The 19159-nt window shown below is 52.9% G+C and overlaps 1 protein-coding gene, 11 non-coding genes and 1 pseudogene across 12 annotated transcripts; all 13 read right to left on the reverse strand.

The window, feature by feature from the left end:
- Positions 1-2947: 2947 nt before the first annotated feature.
- On the reverse strand, positions 2948-3066 carry LOC126102985 (5S ribosomal RNA). The gene has a single exon (XR_007523234.1). It is a non-coding gene; the product is annotated as a 5S ribosomal RNA (ribosomal RNA).
- An 817-nt stretch (positions 3067-3883) lies between these two features.
- Positions 3884-4002, reverse strand: LOC126102976 (5S ribosomal RNA). Its single transcript, XR_007523226.1, has one exon. It is a non-coding gene; the product is annotated as a 5S ribosomal RNA (ribosomal RNA).
- Positions 4003-4842: 840 nt separating this feature from the next.
- Positions 4843-4961, reverse strand: LOC126101752 (5S ribosomal RNA). Its single transcript, XR_007522473.1, has one exon. It is a non-coding gene; the product is annotated as a 5S ribosomal RNA (ribosomal RNA).
- A 764-nt stretch (positions 4962-5725) lies between these two features.
- On the reverse strand, positions 5726-5844 carry LOC126102977 (5S ribosomal RNA). The gene has a single exon (XR_007523227.1). It is a non-coding gene; the product is annotated as a 5S ribosomal RNA (ribosomal RNA).
- Positions 5845-6666: 822 nt separating this feature from the next.
- Positions 6667-6785, reverse strand: LOC126101946 (5S ribosomal RNA). Its single transcript, XR_007522650.1, has one exon. It is a non-coding gene; the product is annotated as a 5S ribosomal RNA (ribosomal RNA).
- An 823-nt stretch (positions 6786-7608) lies between these two features.
- On the reverse strand, positions 7609-7727 carry LOC126102978 (5S ribosomal RNA). Its single transcript, XR_007523228.1, has one exon. It is a non-coding gene; the product is annotated as a 5S ribosomal RNA (ribosomal RNA).
- A 5362-nt stretch (positions 7728-13089) lies between these two features.
- Positions 13090-14058, reverse strand: LOC126101544 (translation initiation factor IF-2-like). The gene has a single exon (XM_049912183.1). It carries the CDS (start codon positions 14056-14058, stop codon positions 13090-13092), a length of 969 nt encoding a protein of 322 aa, XP_049768140.1.
- Positions 14059-14774: 716 nt separating this feature from the next.
- On the reverse strand, positions 14775-14894 carry LOC126102290 (5S ribosomal RNA; annotated as a pseudogene).
- Positions 14895-15717: 823 nt separating this feature from the next.
- Positions 15718-15836, reverse strand: LOC126101764 (5S ribosomal RNA). The gene has a single exon (XR_007522484.1). It is a non-coding gene; the product is annotated as a 5S ribosomal RNA (ribosomal RNA).
- Positions 15837-16671: 835 nt separating this feature from the next.
- LOC126102047 (5S ribosomal RNA) lies at positions 16672-16790 on the reverse strand. Its single transcript, XR_007522743.1, has one exon. It is a non-coding gene; the product is annotated as a 5S ribosomal RNA (ribosomal RNA).
- A 236-nt stretch (positions 16791-17026) lies between these two features.
- LOC126101776 (5S ribosomal RNA) lies at positions 17027-17145 on the reverse strand. The gene has a single exon (XR_007522495.1). It is a non-coding gene; the product is annotated as a 5S ribosomal RNA (ribosomal RNA).
- Positions 17146-17923: 778 nt separating this feature from the next.
- LOC126101788 (5S ribosomal RNA) lies at positions 17924-18042 on the reverse strand. The gene has a single exon (XR_007522506.1). It is a non-coding gene; the product is annotated as a 5S ribosomal RNA (ribosomal RNA).
- Positions 18043-18877: 835 nt separating this feature from the next.
- Positions 18878-18996, reverse strand: LOC126102987 (5S ribosomal RNA). Its single transcript, XR_007523236.1, has one exon. It is a non-coding gene; the product is annotated as a 5S ribosomal RNA (ribosomal RNA).
- Between the last annotated feature and the right edge of the window lie 163 nt (positions 18997-19159).

Consider the following 19159-nt stretch of genomic DNA (forward strand, 5'->3'; position numbering starts at 1 on the left):
ATCGCGATAGAAAGCGACCGTCATCACTTCCCAATGGGCCTTGTCACGACAGTAATTAATGAGCAGAGTACGAATAGCCGGTTTAGCGTGACGGAGCCACCAATCGACAGTAGAACCCGCCTGTGGGCGGCTCTGAAGAAGTTGGTGCCACAACAAATGCACCTGTTCGACAAGACTGACGTCATCCAAAACACTAACATTGAATTTCCAGTAGGATCGCGTACGTTCTGGGCGAACAGACGGAACATTAAAAGCACACAAATAACCACAATGATCCGAAAAAGCGACGGGAGCAACTTCTGCCTGCAAGATTTGAGCAGCGAGGTCCGGCGATATATAAAATCTGTCCAATCTACTATGCCCAGTAGGATAAAAATAAGTAAAACCTGTAGCAGTCGGACTAAAACAAAGCCACGTGTCCTCAAGTTTAAAAGTGTCAACTAAAGTTTGCAGTGCAAGACACTTATTCGCCGTCGGCTCCTGGTCGGCATCACGCAAGACACAATTAAAATCACCACCTAAGATGATCCGTCGGTGGTTTCGATGGAAGAGCTGACATAAATCATGATGGAAAAAAGTATCCCTCAGACGTTTATTGTCAGTTCCAGAGGGGGCATACACGTTAACAAAAAATATGTCGCAGATAACACATGCCAACCCTCGTCCATTCGGTAAAATTTCTACGTGTTTATACTCTAAACCGGGCGTGATTAAAATAGCCGTACCAAAGGTCGCTTCCGGATCAATATTAAGAATTACATTATAGGCAGTAAGATGCGGGACAACGTCAGCTGTTATTTCTTGAAGGAAAACCACATCGCAACGAGCAGATTGCAAAAAGTGTAAGAGGGCGTGAACTTTACGGTCACTTCGGATGTGATTGATATTAAGGGTGAGGACGCGTAACTGGTGGAATGCACGCGTCAGGGTGGACTCTGTAACTTAAGCGGAACTAGAAAAAGTGATCCTCCTCCACATCATCAGACCACTGCATGGTGTCCGAAGGAGCAGGTACGGCGTCCGGAACGGGCCGGGAAGCGGGGGCGGTGGGCACCGACACAGGCGGACCGTGTACGAAAGGTGCGTCGCGACGCTCTTGGACCAAAGTATCCGTCAGTCCCTCAACCGCCTGGTCGAAGGTGACGTCGACGCCCTCAGTGGGCGCCGTTTTCGAACGCTTCTTTGACCTTTTACGCTTCGGTTTTGGATCGGCAGGGGCGGACTGAGTGGAAGCTTGGGACACCTCACTTTCGGCACCGCTAGCATCCGCCTCGCCGGCGGTGGACGGGCCCGGCTGTGACGGCAATTTCCGCTTGTCTGTCGGCGGGGCGGGGACTGAAATCGGCCGTGGTGACGCGACCAACATTTCAGAAGTCTCCGGAACGGGCACGTCCGAAACACTGACGGCTGGCAAATCAGCAATACGGACCTCGCGAGGGGTGTGATCGGCAGGTAAACTTTGTTCTGACACAACCGGGGGAACGACAACTGTGGGCGGAGTCACATTGTCAGACACAGGAGCCTCAGCTGCAGGAGCGGCAGAAACCGGTCGGTCGGGCGGGGTGATCGAGGGGGGTCCAACCAACGCGCCCGCATACGTGGAGGTATCAGCAGCTTCGCGCGGCAGCTGAGCCGGCCTGCGTAAAGTGCAGGTTTGTCGCAAATGATCTGTTTTGCCACACACGGAGCACGTCTGCGGCTGCCCACTATAGCTGAGGAAAGCGCGCGTGCCAGCAATGAGCAAATACGACGGTATATGTTTCTTCAAATCTACACGGACCGTCCGAACACCACTCAGAACCCGGTACCTAAATCCTGCAGGCCACACATCATTCTCCACACTAAGCACGGTGCCAAATTCTCCGAGTTTACGAGCAATGGCCTCATTTGGGCATTCGAACGGAACATTATAAACTTTCACATTTCGAATGCCGAAGCCTGCCGGCAGAATCAAAACATCAGACAAAGCACCGTCCACGTGCTTAAACTTCTTAACTCCACCACTTTCGGTAACAAGCTTGTCTACAAAATCCGCGGTCGGAAGTTTCAAAAATACAGAGTTTTGAATAAAGTCAAGCTGGATACCGATCAAATCAGATTCGGGAATACGCAATTCGGAAAATACCCATTCGTGTACATCAAAAGGCGACGGTCTAGCCGCGTTCCTATCAAAAACACACTGTACGGAGTTAGCACGATTCATAATAAAGCGTCAATAAACTTACAGGAACTAGTAGAGAAGAGAGAACGCTGCGAGGCGCAGCACCAAACACGCGACGAAGACACCGCCTGCAGCACACGAAGGTGTCAGCAGGCACGAGCCTAACACACGTCCGGCTGGGCGCGTGCAGCCTTCGACACTAGCGGAGGACGCATCTTGTCCCTGGTGTTCAGCGGAGGGCCTGTGCGGGGTGTGGCAGTGTCGTGCTGGAGGGCGCCACTGGTAGCGATGTGGGCTTCCTCGCCTCGCCTCGCCTCGCCTCACACCAGGTGTCTGCGTAGTTTGCAGTGCATTCGCACCATTCCTATCCCTGTCCCTGTCCCCGTCCCGACTTGTCCCGACTTTGCTCGACTGCCGCTCGCTGCCGCTCGGGTCGTGGTCCATATGACAGCGCAAGCACGACAAACGTCTGCGGGACGAGACGAGACGAGACGAGACGAGACGACTAAGGAATAAATTCGTGGTTACAAATCAAATTTGGAACTCTACACTCCTACACAACAATAGGCGGTGACGTATTTCAGAAATCACCTGCCGATTCGTACTGTTTTGTCGTTTTCAAAGTCTTCTTGGCAAACTTGGTTAGCACATTCTCCCTCAAACTGAGTTAATTACTGCATTTTCGTACCATTACAGTAGTTTAAAAGGCTTAAGGAAGCATCTTTGTCACAACAGAAAGGTAGTTTGAAAACTGGGCTGGCGACATAACAAAAAAAAGAGGAAGGGAGCCAACAGCACCCGGGTTTCCCAGGCGGTCACCCATCCAAGTACTAGCCGGGCCCGATGATGCTTAACTTCAGTGATCGGACGAGAACCGGTGTATTCATCATGGTATGGCCGTTGGCGCTCATCTAATGTAGGAGCACGGCAGAATTCGCGTTCGGCTTTTCTCCCAACACACAAAATGTTAGTTTTCGGCCGCATTTGACGAAAGCGCTTCCTTCCGCAACCGCCAGTTCCTCGAGGACGGCGCGGGGAGGCGCGCCCGGCGTCCCAGCAGAGCGACGGCCGAATTAGCGGGCGCACCGCCGCGTGTGTGAGACGCACTGCTGCTCGTTGCACCCCCTGTCATTCGCTGGGCGCGTGCAGCCTTCGACACTAGCGGAGGACGCATCTTGTCCCTGGTGTTCAGCGGAGGGCCTGTGCGGGGTGTGGCAGTGTCGTGCTGGAGGGCGCCACTGGTAGCGATGTGGGCTCCTCGCCTCGCCTCGCCTCACACCAGGTGTCTGCGTAGTTTGCAGTGCATTCGCACCATTCCTATCCCTGTCCCTGTCCCCGTCCCTGCTCGACTGCCGCTCGCTGCCGCTCGGGTCGTGGTCCATATGACAGCGCAAGCACGACAAACGTCTGCGGGACGAGACGAGACGAGACGAGACGACTAAGGAATAAATTCGTGGTTACAAATCAAATTTGGAACTCTACACTCCTACACAACAATAGGCGGTGACGTATTTCAGAAATCACCTGCCGATTCGTACTGTTTTGTCGTTTTCAAAGTCTTCTTGGCAAACTTGGTTAGCACATTCTCCCTCAAACTGAGTTAATTACTGCATTTTCGTACCATTACAGTAGTTTAAGGGGCTTAAGGAAGCATCTTTGTCACAACAGAAAGGTAGTTTGAAAATTGGGCTGGCGACATAACAAAAAAAAAAAAAGGAAGGGAGCCAACAGCACCCGGGTTTCGCAGGCGGTCACCCATCCAAGTACTAGCCGGGCCCGATGATGCTTAACTTCGGTGATCGGACGAGAACCGGTGTATTCATCATGGTATGGCCGTTGGCGCTCGTCTAATGTAGGAGCGCGGCAGAATTCGCGTTCGGCTTTTCTCCCAACACACAAAATGTTAGTTTTCGGCCGCATTTGACGAAAGCGCTTCCTTCCGCAACCGCCAGTTCCTCGAGGACGGCGCGGGGAGGCGCGCCCGGCGTCCCAGCAGAGCGACGGCCGAATTAGCGGGCGCACCGCCGCGTGTGTGAGACGCACTGCTGCTCGTTGCACCCCCTGTCATTCGCTGGGCGCGTGCAGCCTTCGACACTAGCGGAGGACGCATCTTGTCCCTGGTGTTCAGCGGAGGGCCTGTGCGGGGTGTGGCAGTGTCGTGCTGGAGGGCGCCACTGGTAGCGATGTGGGCTTCCTCGCCTCGCCTCGCCTCGCCTCACACCAGGTGTCTGCGTAGTTTGCAGTGCATTCGCACCATTCCTATCCCTGTCCCTGTCCCCGTCCCGACTTGTAACGACTTTGCTCGACTGCCGCTCGCTGCCGCTCGGGTCGTGGTCCATATGACAGCGCAAGCACGACAAACGTCTGCGGGACGAGACGAGACGAGACGAGACGAGACGACTAAGGAATAAATTCGTGGTTACAAATCAAATTTGGAACTCTACACTCCTACACAACAATAGGCGGTGACGTATTTCAGAAATCTCCTGCCGATTCGTACTGTTTTGTCGTTTTCAAAGTCTTCTTGGCAAACTTGGTTAGCACATTCTCCCTCAAACTGAGTTAATTACTGCATTTTCGTACCATTACAGTAGTTTAAAAGGCTTAAGGAAGCATCTTTGTCACAACAGAAAGGTAGTTTGAAAATTGGGCTGGCGACATAACAAAAAAAAGAGGAAGGGAGCCAACAGCACCCGGGTTTCCCAGGCGGTCACCCATCCAAGTACTAGCCGGGCCCGATGATGCTTAACTTCGGTGATCGGACGAGAACCGGTGTATTCATCATGGTATGGCCGTTGGCGCTCGTCTAATGTAGGAGCACGGCAGACGCATTTGACGAAAGCGCTTCCTTCCTCGAGGACGGCGCGGGGAGGCGCGCCCGGCGTCCCAGCAGAGCGACGGCCGAATTAGCGGGCGCACCGCCGCGTGTGTGAGACGCACTGCTGCTCGTTGCACCCCCTGTCATTCGCTGGGCGCGTGCAGCCTTCGACACTAGCGGAGGACGCATCTTGTCCCTGGTGTTCAGCGGAGGGCCTGTGCGGGGTGTGGCAGTGTCGTGCTGGAGGGCGCCACTGGTAGCGATGTGGGCTTCCTCGCCTCGCCTCGCCTCACACCAGGTGTCTGCGTAGTTTGCAGTGCATTCGCACCATTCCTATCCCTGTCCCTGTCTCTGTCCCTGCTCGACTGCCGCTCGCTGCCGCTCGGGTCGTGGTCCATATGACAGCGCAAGCACGACAAACGTCTGCGGGACGAGACGAGACGAGACGAGACGAGACGACTAAGGAATAAATTCGTGGTTACAAATCAAATTTGGAACTCTACACTCCTACACAACAATAGGCGGTGACGTATTTCAAAAATCACCTGCCGATTCGTACTGTTTTGTCGTTTTCAAAGTCTTCTTGGCAAACTTGGTTAGCACATTCTCCCTCAAACTGAGTTAATTACTGCATTTTCGTACCATTACAGTAGTTTAAGGGGCTTAAGGAAGCATCTTTGTCACAACAGAAAGGTAGTTTGAAAATTGGGCTGGCGACATAACAAAAAAAAAAAAAAAAGGAAGGGAGCCAACAGCACCCGGGTTTCGCAGGCGGTCACCCATCCAAGTACTAGCCGGGCCCGATGATGCTTAACTTCGGTGATCGGACGAGAACCGGTGTATTCATCATGGTATGGCCGTTGGCGCTCGTCTAATGTAGGAGCGCGGCAGAATTCGCGTTCGGCTTTTCTCCCAACACACAAAATGTTAGTTTTCGGCCGCATTTGACGAAAGCGCTTCCTTCCGCAACCGCCAGTTCCTCGAGGACGGCGCGGGGAGGCGCGCCCGGCGTCCCAGCAGAGCGACGGCCGAATTAGCGGGCGCACCGCCGCGTGTGTGAGACGCACTGCTGCTCGTTGCACCCCCTGTCATTCGCTGGGCGCGTGCAGCCTTCGACACTAGCGGAGGACGCATCTTGTCCCTGGTGTTCAGCGGAGGGCCTGTGCGGGGTGTGGCAGTGTCGTGCTGGAGGGCGCCACTGGTAGCGATGTGGGCTTCCTCGCCTCGCCTCGCCTCACACCAGGTGTCTGCGTAGTTTGCAGTGCATTCGCACCATTCCTATCCCTGTCCCTGTCCCCGTCCCTGCTCGACTGCCGCTCGCTGCCGCTCGGGTCGTGGTCCATATGACAGCGCAAGCACGACAAACGTCTGCGGGACGAGACGAGACGAGACGAGACGAGACGACTAAGGAATAAATTCGTGGTTACAAATCAAATTTGGAACTCTACACTCCTACACAACAATAGGCGGTGACGTATTTCAGAAATCACCTGCCGATTCGTACTGTTTTGTCGTTTTCAAAGTCTTCTTGGCAAACTTGGTTAGCACATTCTCCCTCAAACTGAGTTAATTACTGCATTTTCGTACCATTACAGTAGTTTAAAAGGCTTAAGGAAGCATCTTTGTCACAACAGAAAGGTAGTTTGAAAACTGGGCTGGCGACATAACAAAAAAAAAAAAGGAAGGGAGCCAACAGCACCCGGGTTTCCCAGGCGGTCACCCATCCATGTACTAGCCGGGCCCGATGATGCTTAACTTCGGTGATCGGACGAGAACCGGTGTGTTCATTATGGTATGGCCGTTGGCGCTCGTCTAATGTAGGAGCACGGCAGAATTCGCGTTCGGCTTTTCTCCCAACACACAAAATGTTAGTTTTCGGCCGCATTTGACGAAAGCGCTTCCTTCCGCAACCGCCAGTTCCTCGAGGACGGCGCGGGGAGGCGCGCCCGGCGTCCCAGCAGAGCGACGGCCGAATTAGCGGGCGCACCGCCGCGTGTGTGAGACGCACTGCTGCTCGTTGCACCCCCTGTCATTCGCTGGGCGCGTGCAGCCTTCGACACTAGCGGAGGACGCATCTTGTCCCTGGTGTTCAGCGGAGGGCCTGTGCGGGGTGTGGCAGTGTCGTGCTGGAGGGCGCCACTGGTAGCGATGTGGGCTTCCTCGCCTCGCCTCGCCTCACACCAGGTGTCTGCGTAGTTTGCAGTGCATTCGCACCATTCCTATCCCTGTCCCTGTCCCCGTCCCTGCTCGACTGCCGCTCGCTGCCGCTCGGGTCGTGGTCCATATGACAGCGCAAGCACGACAAACGTCTGCGGGACGAGACGAGACGAGACGAGACGAGACGACTAAGGAATAAATTCGTGGTTACAAATCAAATTTGGAACTCTACACTCCTACACAACAATAGGCGGTGACGTATTTCAAAAATCACCTGCCGATTCGTACTGTTTTGTCGTTTTCAAAGTCTTCTTGGCAAACTTGGTTAGCACATTCTCCCTCAAACTGAGTTAATTACTGCATTTTCGTACCATTACAGTAGTTTAAGGGGCTTAAGGAAGCATCTTTGTCACAACAGAAAGGTAGTTTGAAAATTGGGCTGGCGACATAACAAAAAAAAAAAAAGGAAGGGAGCCAACAGCACCCGGGTTTCGCAGGCGGTCACCCATCCAAGTACTAGCCGGGCCCGATGATGCTTAACTTCGGTGATCGGACGAGAACCGGTGTATTCATCATGGTATGGCCGTTGGCGCTCGTCTAATGTAGGAGCGCGGCAGAATTCGCGTTCGGCTTTTCTCCCAACACACAAAATGTTAGTTTTCGGCCGCATTTGACGAAAGCGCTTCCTTCCGCAACCGCCAGTTCCTCGAGGACGGCGCGGGGAGGCGCGCCCGGCGTCCCAGCAGAGCGACGGCCGAATTAGCGGGCGCACCGCCGCGTGTGTGAGACGCACTGCTGCTCGTTGCACCCCCTGTCATTCGCTGGGCGCGTGCAGCCTTCGACACTAGCGGAGGACGCATCTTGTCCCTGGTGTTCAGCGGAGGGCCTGTGCGGGGTGTGGCAGTGTCGTGCTGGAGGGCGCCACTGGTAGCGATGTGGGCTTCCTCGCCTCGCCTCGCCTCACACCAGGTGTCTGCGTAGTTTGCAGTGCATTCGCACCATTCCTATCCCTGTCCCTGTCCCCGTCCCTGCTCGACTGCCGCTCGCTGCCGCTCGGGTCGTGGTCCATATGACAGCGCAAGCACGACAAACGTCTGCGGGACGAGACGAGACGAGACGAGACGAGACGACTAAGGAATAAATTCGTGGTTACAAATCAAATTTGGAACTCTACACTCCTACACAACAATAGGCGGTGACGTATTTCAAAAATCACCTGCCGATTCGTACTGTTTTGTCGTTTTCAAAGTCTTCTTGGCAAACTTGGTTAGCACATTCTCCCTCAAACTGAGTTAATTACTGCATTTTCGTACCATTACAGTAGTTTAAGGGGCTTAAGGAAGCATCTTTGTCACAACAGAAAGGTAGTTTGAAAATTGGGCTGGCGACATAACAAAAAAAAAAAAAGGAAGGGAGCCAACAGCACCTTTTTTTTTTTTTTTTTTTTTTTTTTATTTTTTTATTTTTTTTTTTTTTTTTTTCGGGCCTCCCAACTCCCCTTATAGCCCGGCCTTATCGCTCTCCACAATACGCCTTCTTCGGCGAGCTTCTCAGCTATAAAACGATGCTGTTGGTAGTGCTGGTTGAAGAACGGAGAGGGGGCGTAATAGGTGCTCCTTCTCGCTGGTCGCAGATGGTATGCGCCGGATGGAGCGAGAAAGGGTCCTCGTCTGATGACGTAGGAACGGCACGTTCATCGAAGGGGAACGCAAAACTCAACAACGTTGAAAATAATGAGAAGTAAGTAAAGAAAGCCAAACGGAAAAGTTCTTCCATAAATCGGCGGTAAGAATTCTACCGACCAAATGTGGGGGAAAGAAAACGAAGAAGAATGAGTGTGCAACAAAAGAGCAATTCGCAAACCTGCGTCAAAAAATAAATAAGGCCCGGGAGGTCCCTCTAACAAAGTATGGAAAGCAAAGTAAAGTAACATATCCGCTTCTCGCCGTTACTTGTGGTGAAGAAAAAAAAAAAAAAAAAAGATGAAATGAATAACGGAAAGGAGACGTATGCCCTAAATTGAACGGAAGTAGGAAAAGAAACAAACCGCCACATTTCTACAGGCGGTAAAGAACAACATAAAAATCAAAAGATGGTGTTCGATCGCAGCACCAAGACACGAAAACCATGCAGAAAGTAAACAACCAAAAAGGCAGGGCATTGCTTTCACACACAAGATTGGTAGCGAAACGACAACGTCACACAAAAAATTGGAACACAAAGGATTAACAGAAACAAAACTTCCGACGTGACACTTGTAAGGTAGTCACGTAGCTCCGGAGATCGTAAAAACAAGAAACAAGAAACAAGAAACTGTCACAGTTCGTCATCATTATGATGGTCAAGGTGAGTCCAACTACAAAAAAAAAACGTGTCCAAAAATTTCTCTTCCAGTGTTCGTTCCCTTATATCACAGTCACAGGAATAGTTATATAATTATACACACATTGAGATAAGTCACTGTTAAGGAGGGGTCATGATCGAGTGGAATGCATGTGACAAAGCCACGTGCAGAAAGTTTGCGAACGTCGCGGAATAGGTTCTTCTGGCGCGTTCTTCATTGTGGAAAGTCCATAGACGGGTGAGAAAAGTCACAACATCGGTAATTTTGAGACTAAATATGGCATGAATAGTGTGTCCATATAACCAGATGGTGGCATTCCGCTTGGTGGACGGATAAGGCTTCCACTGAGGCACTAGCGCGTCCGTCACAGTAACCTGCCTGACAGTCACTCTATTTAGGAGACGAATCATATCCCGCGCACAGTACCAGACGGCCCGGAACCTGGAGCAGTCGAAGCGATGCTCGATGTCGTCCGGGACTCCGCATGCCTCGCACTGGCTGGATCGGATGAGGTTTATTGAGTGGAGCTTGCAGTTGGTGGCAACAGTGCGGTTGACCACCCTGTACCACGTGGCCCTCACGTCAGCTGGTATGACGCGTGAACTGATGTTCGTCCACACGGCGCTCCAATCATATTGCGGCAGACGGAGCTCCCACTTATTGGGCGGTGGTCGTCCGCGGATGACATCCGCAATGTCGCCGACCGCATGGCCGCGTACGTCGTGGAGACTGACGTAGCTATGCGTAAGGTAGTAACGGCGCACGTGGGAGATAGAGAACGGGATGCTGGTGACGTAAACCGGGGCGGTGACAGAACGTGGCCGGTGCCGGTGAAAGAGAACCGCCGTGGGGCTGCCTAAACCTTTGCCAATTAAAACGTTGGTCCGTTTATAAAATAGTGCCTCACATTTAGCGTTAAAATCGACAAGTCCTAGACCACCTTCCGAAGGTTTCAGGGTGCATGTGGCCATGGCGACCTGAAAAACATCGCCTTTCCACAAAAACCAATAAAATGCATGCCTGATGGACCGTGCGATCTGCTTTGGTACCGGCAAGATCTGCGCCAGGTACCACGCCCTTGCCAGAATGGTTGTATTAATAAGCGCAACTTTGTCCGCCAGTGCCAAGTTGCGCGGCGCATGAATCTTTACCACGGCGCGCACTTTATATAGAGTGGACCGCCAATTGAGAGCTTGCATCTGTTGTAAGTTATCCGACAGTGTCACGCCGAGCACCTTAGACTGGCGTTTGACGCAGTACCAGTGCCGGTATTCAGTACGCATGCGCTCCGTCAACGGGAGGAGAACCGTCTTACGCGGATTGACTACGGCGCCTGTCGCCCGTTCGTATTGCTGCAGGACGCCATAGAGGCGGTCGATGTCGTCTGCCCGTTCGATGAAGACGCCCAAGTCATCGGCATAGGCGCGACACACAAGCCGGTCGTCGCCCACGCGAATCCCTCGACAAGTGCGGCCAATGGTACGGAGGAGCGGGTCCAGGGCGATCGCAAACAGTGCCATAGATAGGGGGCAACCCTGTCGGACCGAGCGGCTAATGTGGATCTTGGCGCTGGCGATACTATTTACGATAACGCGCGACGTGGCACTACGTAATATATTACTTATCATGGCGGTGAACTTGGTCCCGAAACCCATGCGAGTCATCAATTTGCTAAGGTAAAAGTGACTGACACGATCGAACGCTGTTTTAAAATCGACTAACAAAATTCCGGCATAGCGAAGCCTGCTACTTCTCGCGTGGCCGATGCAATCCCTGTAAGCTAAAACAGCGTCAAAAATATTGCGATCCCGAATAGCACACGACTGCGAGTCATCTAAAACTTTTCCCAGAACTTGCTTAAGTCTATTGGCAATGCACCTGGCCATTATTTTGTAATCCGAATTGAGAAGTGTAATAGGGCGCACATCCTCTACACTCGGCGTCGCAGTCGATTTTGGAATGAGAACGATACGTCCTTCTTCAAAGTCCTCCGGGATTGCCGCGCCGTTTCGGATGTCATTAGCTATTTCCGTTAAAAGTTCACTAAAAGAGTCTAAAAATGTTAGATAAAACTCCGCTGGGATGCCGTCTTTCCCGGGGGATTTCCCGGTCTGACTGCCTTTAACGGCATCCTCTATATCATCCGCGGTATAAACTGCGTTAAGATTGAGTCTATCTCGTCGCGTTAAAAGATGCGGCACGTGACTTAAAAGATCATTGATTGCGGCGGCATCGACAGCAGTGTCGGTAAAAAGTGAAGTAAAATACTGATACAATTCCGCCTGAATCGCTTGGTGGTCCGTGGTTCTGATCCCGGCGGCGAGCGTCCACGTGTTGAGCCGTAACTTTGCGCGGCGGTACCTCTCCCTACGGAGGTGGTACGCAGAGACCGTCTCGCCGGGCACGGCGCCCACAGGCTGGCTCCGCCGCACCGTCCCCTCACATTTCTGCCGCAAATCCCGGAGCAACTTTGCTTTAAATTCGCGCAGGGTGGGCAACAGTTCCGGCTGCGCAGTAACGCGCTGCGCGAGCTCACGCAAACACTGGCGGTAGAAGTCAGCCGTAGCCCGGCGCCACCGTGCCGCCTCGCGACTAAAATCAATTAAAAATTTTCTGACCGCCGGTTTGGCCACCGTGGTCCACCAGTAAATAGCGGTGGAACCGACCGGTCGGCACCGCACAAGGTTGTGCCACATAGTTAAAAAACTCGTTTTAAAAGAGGGATCATTTAAAATTCTGCAGTTTAATTTCCACACAGATTTAAGTGTCGAACGTGGGCACATGCCTAAATTTAACTGACAAATGTAACTACAATGGTCAGAAAAAATCACCGGTTGCACCTCTGCAGTGACAACGGCATGTGAAAGCTGTGGCGAGACGTAAATTCTGTCTAAACGACTATGTCCGGTAGCATAAAAATACGTAAATTCTGTACGGTGGGGGTTGAGAACCCGCCACGTGTCTCGCAGCTGTAAACCAGTAACCAACGTCTTCAATTCGTCACACCGGTTTGGCTGAGGTTCCTGATCGCGATCGTCAATGACACCATTAAAATCACCCCCGAGGATAAAATTATCTCTATTTTGATATAAAACCTGGCACAGTTCATGAGCATAAAAATTATTCCGCGCAGGTTTGTTGCCAGAGTGCGCGTAAACATTAACAAATGCGTAGCCATTAATTTCACAAACTATGACCCGCCCATTTGGTAAGCAGTCTATATTTTGCACCTCAATGTCCGATCGGACTAAAATAACAGTGCCTGTGCTGTCATCCGCGATGATATTATCATACGCAGTGAACTCGTTAAAATCACGGATAAAAGATAATGCTTCAGCGGTCACCTCTTGTAAAAAAGCTACCTGACAACCACTGTCAGTTAAAAAATTATGCAGCGCGATCGCTTTGTGATGGCTACGCATTTTATTAACGTTGGCCGTGAGGACCGTGAACTGATTACCAGCAACCATAAAAGAAGAAAACAAAGAAAACACAGATAAAACAGTGAAAACACTCACAAGATAAAACGTTAAAATACAAATACGACTCAGCATGGGTTATCGTCGACCTGCTTAAAAGACGGAATGCCACACTTGAAGTAATTGGAAATTAATCATCAGGCGGCTCATCACCCCACGCCCCCGGTCGGGTAACAGGTGGGGACGCCCCCGCGACAGACATCGTGGACAAGTCGCTACGAGACTGCGCTACTACAGCGTCCTGTGTAACAGGGCGCACGCTCGTAACCGGAGGCGTATCTTTCACGGCAGGTTGTGGAACCGATTCACTGGGAGGGAGCGCGTCCGATTGGTGGATGACCGATTGCAGATGCCGGACCACTTCGGCCCTGTGCGCTTCCGAGCCCGCAGCCTGGCCGCCACCAGCACCGCTGCCGTCCGCTCTCGCGCCTACAGCTGACCGGGTCACGTGAGCGGCCGCGCCGGGCCGAACCTCCGCGCTTCCGCGCTGCCCCCCCTTACGCCGCTGCCGTTTTGGCTTCCCTTGAGATAGCGGCCTCCTAACAGGTGACGGACTACGCTCCCGTCTCGTGGACGACCGTCTAGAATCGGTCGAGGAACTTCTACTTCTGTCGCGCCTATCGTTGTCGGGGTCACTACGCGACCGAACCGACGCACCGACAGAAGAAGACGAGTCTTGTCTGTCGAGAGGGGGGGCAGTGTCCACGTGTGCACGGCTTGCCGTGACGACACGCGACACTTCCGTCACCTGAGCGGGCGGGACAAAAACTGCACGGTCCACGTTCTCTAAAGACACAGATTGATCTACCGCCACCACACTGTGACTGACCGTGGGGGTGGGTGTCGTTTCAGAGACCAGTTCAAGTAATGGTTCTACGGCCGCTAGGGCGGCAACGGCCGGGGCGGGTTCGGGTCCTGTGACGGGTGTTGTGGCACGCGCGTCTGTCTCTGTTAAGGCTACCGCGTTTAACATTACGGAACCACTATCAATCTGCATGGTCTCCGGAACAGTGGCAGGGGACGCGTCCATATCTGCCGGAATATCGACACGGCGAGCCGCCGGCGGGGGGGCGCCTAAGGCGACCGCCGCCCAATTCATAGGTTCGCTACCGTGTTCACCCAGAGGCAGTTGTAAAGGACCCTTACGCCGTGGACAATTTTGGCGAAAGTGATCCGGTCGATTACAGAAAGAACACGTTTGCGGCTGCCCACTGTACGTAACAAATGCACGGTGCCCGGACATGTAAACAAATGATGGCACATGCTTTCGCACAATCATTCGTACACTTCGCACTCCATTTTCACATTGTATGGGGTACGCGGCAGACCATTTTTCTTTAACAACGGAAAGCACGGTGCCGTAAGGGCCGAGACATCGCGAAATGGTATCGTTTTTTACTTCGAAAGGCAGATTAAACACCCTGACAGTTCGTATGCCAAAACCAGCGTTCGTCACTTTAACGTCACTCACGGTTTGATTATCGTGCTTAAACTGCCGCACACCATCATTTACGTTAACAACTGTATCACACAGTTCCGAACTACTTAACTTCAAAAACACTGAATTTAAAAAGGTGTCCAATTGAAGTCCGAAAATGTCACTAGCCGGGATTTTCAAATCGTTAAGGATCCAATGATGAATTTCGAAAGCGGTCGGACGAGGTACCGATCGGCTAAATTCGCACTGAATATTATTGTTCCTATCTTCACTTTCCATCATGGTCAGTACGTACCGTTAAAGAAGCAAAGCAAGCAAGTCGCCTCGCGAACACCACACGCTGCGGCGCGCAGAACGTAAACACCACGGGCCGGCGGAGCGCAGAGCACCGAGGTGTTGCCTGGCGGGCAGCCAGACAAGTACTAGCCGGGCCCGATGATGCTTAACTTCGGTGATCGGACGAGAACCGGTGTATTCATCATGGTATGGCCGTTGGCGCTCGTCTAATGTAGGAGCACGGCAGAATTCGCGTTCGGCTTTTCTCCCAACACACAAAATGTTAGTTTTCGGCCGCATTTGACGAAAGCGCTTCCTTCCGCAACCGCCAGTTCCTCGAGGACGGCGCGGGGAGGCGCGCCCGGCGTCCCAGCAGAGCGACGGCCGAATTAGCGGGCGCACCGCCGCGTGTGTGAGACGCACTGCTGCTCGTTGCACCCCCTGTCATTCGCTGGGCGCGTGCAGCCTTCGACACTAGCGGAGGACGCATCTTGTCCCTGGTGTTCAGCGGAGGGCCTGTGCGGGGTGTGGCAGTGTCGTGCTGGAGGGCGCCACTGGTAGCGATGTGGGCTTCCTCGCCTCGCCTCGCCTCACACCAGGTGTCTGCGTAGTTTGCAGTGCATTCGCACCATTCCTATCCCTGTCCCTGTCCCCGTCCCTGCTCGACTGCCGCTCGCTGCCGCTCGGGTCGTGGTCCATATGACAGCGCAAGCACGACAAACGTCTGCGGGACGAGACGAGACGAGACGAGACGAGACGACTAAGGAATAAATTCGTGGTTACAAATCAAATTTGTAACTCTACACTCCTACACAACAATAGGCGGTGACGTATTTCAGAAATCTCCTGCCGATTCGTACTGTTTTGTCGTTTTCAAAGTCTTCTTGGCAAACTTGGTTAGCACATTCTCCCTCAAACTGAGTTAATTACTGCATTTTCGTACCATTACAGTAGTTTAAAAGGCTTAAGGAAGCATCTTTGTCACAACAGAAAGGTAGTTTCAAAATTGAGCTGGCGACATAACAAAAAAAAAAAAAGGAAGGGAGCCAACAGCACCCGGGTTTCCCAGGCGGTCACCCATCCAAGTACTAGCCGGGCCCGATGATGCTTAACTTCGGTGATCGGACGAGAACCGGTGTATTCATCATGGTATGGCCGTTGGCGCTCGTCTAATGTAGGAGCACGGCAGAATTCGCGTTCGGCTTTTCTCCCAACACACAAAATGTTAGTTTTCGGCCGCATTTGACAAAAGCGCTTCCTTCCGCAACCGCCAGTTCCTCGAGGACGGCGCGGGGAGGCGCGCCCGGCGTCCCAGCAGAGCGACGGCCGAATTAGCGGGTGCACCGCCGCGTGTGTGAGACGCACTGCTGCTCGTTGCACCCCCTGTCATTCGCTGGGCGCGTGCAGCCTTCGACACTAGCGGAGGACGCATCTTGTCCCTGGTGTGCAGCGGAGGGCCTGTGCGGGGTGTGGCAGTGTCGTGCTGGAGGGCGCCACTGGTAGCGATGTGGGCTTCCTCGCCTCGCCTCGCCTCACACCAGGTGTCTGCGTAGTTTGCAGTGCATTCGCACCATTCCTATCCCTGTCCCTGTCCCCGTCCCGACTTGTAACGACTTTGCTCGACTGCCGCTCGCTGCCGCTCGGGTCGTGGTCCATATGACAGCGCAAGCACGACAAACGTCTGCGGGACGAGACGAGACGAGACGAGACGAGACGACTAAGGAATAAATTCGTGGTTACAAATCAAATTTGGAACTCTACACTCCTACACAACAATAGGCGGTGACGTATTTCAGAAATCTCCTGCCGATTCGTACTGTTTTGTCGTTTTCAAAGTCTTCTTGGCAAACTTGGTTAGCACATTCTCCCTCAAACTGAGTTAATTACTGCATTTTCGTACCATTACAGTAGTTTAAAAGGCTTAAGGAAGCATCTTTGTCACAACAGAAAGGTAGTTTGAAAATTGGGCTGGCGACATAACAAAAAAAAGAGGAAGGGAGCCAAACGCACCCGGGTTTCCCAGGCGGTCACCCATCCAAGTACTAGACGGGCCCGATGATGCTTAACTTCGGTGATCGGACGAGAACCGGTGTATTCATCATGGTATGGCCGTTGGCGCTCATCTAATGTAGGAGCACGGCAGAATTCGCGTTCACCTGCCGATTCGTACTGTTTTGTCGTTTTCAAAGTCTTCTTGGCAAACTTGGTTAGCACATTCTCCCTCAAACTGAGTTAATTACTGCATTTTCGTACCATTACAGTAGTTTAAAAGGCTTAAGGAAGCATCTTTGTCACAATAGAAAGGTAGTTTGAAAATTGGGCTGGCGACATAACAAAAAAAAAAAAGGAAGGGAGCCAACAGCACCCGGGTTTCCCAGGCGGTCACCCATCCAAGTACTAGCCGGGCCCGATGATGCTTAACTTCGGTGATCGGACGAGAACCGGTGTATTCATCATGGTATGGCCGTTGGCGCTCGTCTAATGTAGGAGCACGGCAGACGCATTTGACGAAAGCGCTTCCTTCCTCGAGGACGGCGCGGGGAGGCGCGCCCGGCGTCCCAGCAGAGCGACGGCCGAATTAGCGGGCGCACCGCCGCGTGTGTGAGACGCACTGCTGCTCGTTGCACCCCCTGTCATTCGCTGGGCGCGTGCAGCCTTCGACACTAGCGGAGGACGCATCTTGTCCCTGGTGTTCAGCGGAGGGCCTGTGCGGGGTGTGGCAGTGTCGTGCTGGAGGGCGCCACTGGTAGCGATGTGGGCTTCCTCGCCTCGCCTCGCCTCGCCTCACACCAGGTGTCTGCGTAGTTTGCAGTGCATTCGCACCATTCCTATCCCTGTCCCTGTCCCCGTCCCGACTTGTCCCGACTTTGCACGACTGCCGCTCGCTGCCGCTCGGGTCGTGGTCCATATGACAGCGCAAGCACGACAAACGTCTGCGGGACGAGACGAGACGAGACGAGACGAGACGACTAAGGAATAAATTCGTGGTTACAAATCAAATTTGGAACTCTACACTCCTACACAACAATAGGCGGTGACGTATTTCAGAAATCACCTGCCGATTCGTACTGTTTTGTCGTTTTCAAAGTCTTCTTGGCAAACTTGGTTAGCACATTCTCCCTCAAACTGAGTTAATTACTGCATTTTCGTACCATTACAGTAGTTTAAAAGGCTTAAGGAAGCATCTTTGTCACAACAGAAAGGTAGTTTGAAAACTGGGCTGGCGACATAACAAACAAAAAAGGAAGGGAGCCAACAGCACCCGGGTTTCCCAGGCGGTCACCCATCCAAGTACTAGCCGGGCCCGATGATGCTTAACTTCGGTGATCGGACGAGAACCGGTGTATTCATCATGGTATGGCCGTTGGCGCTCATCTAATGTAGGAGCACGGCAGAATTCGCGTTCGGCTTTTCTCCCAACACACAAAATATTAGTTTTCGGCCGCATTTGACGAAAGCGCTTCCTTCCGCAACCGCCAGTTCCTCGAGGACGGCGCGGGGAGGCGCGCCCGGCGTCCCAGCAGAGCGACGGCCGAATTAGCGGGCGCACCGCCGCGTGTGTGAGACGCACTGCTGCTCGTTGCACCCTCTGTCATTCGCTGGGCGCGTGCAGCCTTCGACACTAGCGGAGGACGCATCTTGTCCCTGGTGTTCAGCGGAGGGCCTGTGCGGGGTGTGGCAGTGTCGTGCTGGAGGGCGCCACTGGTAGCGATGTGGGCTTCCTCGCCTCGCCTCGCCTCACACCAGGTGTCTGCGTAGTTTGCAGTGCATTCGCACCATTCCTATCCCTGTCCCTGTCCCCGTCCCGACTTGTCCCGACTTTGCTCGACTGCCGCTCGCTGCCGCTCGGGTCGTGGTCCATATGACAGCGCAAGCACGACAAACGTCTGCGGGACGAGACGAGACGAGACGAGACGAGACGACTAAGGAATAAATTCGTGGTTACAAATCAAATTTGGAACTCTACACTCCTACACAACAATAGGCGGTGACGTATTTCAGAAATCACCTGCCGATTCGTACTGTTTTGTCGTTTTCAAAGTCTTCTTGGCAAACTTGGTTAGCACATTCTCCCTCAAACTGAGTTAATTACTGCATTTTCGTACCATTACAGTAGTTTAAAAGGCTTAAGGAAGCATCTTTGTCACAACAGAAAGGTAGTTTGAAAACTGGGCTGGCGACATAACAAAAAAAACAGGAAGGGAGCCAACAGCACCCGGGTTTCCCAGGCGGTCACCCATCCAAGTACTAGCCGGGCCCGATGATGCTTAACTTCAGTGATCGGACGAGAACCGGTGTATTCATCATGGTATGGCCGTTGGCGCTCATCTAATGTAGGAGCACGGCAGAATTCGCGTTCGGCTTTTCTCCCAACACACAAAATGTTAGTTTTCGGCTGCATTTGACGAAAGCGCTTCCTTCCGCAACCGCCAGTTCCTCGAGGACGGCGCGGGGAGGCGCGCCCGGCGTCCCAGCAGAGCGACGG

This window comes from Schistocerca cancellata, chromosome 9, assembly GCF_023864275.1.
Source record: "Schistocerca cancellata isolate TAMUIC-IGC-003103 chromosome 9, iqSchCanc2.1, whole genome shotgun sequence".
In the NCBI taxonomy this organism is placed as follows: domain Eukaryota; kingdom Metazoa; phylum Arthropoda; class Insecta; order Orthoptera; family Acrididae; genus Schistocerca; species Schistocerca cancellata.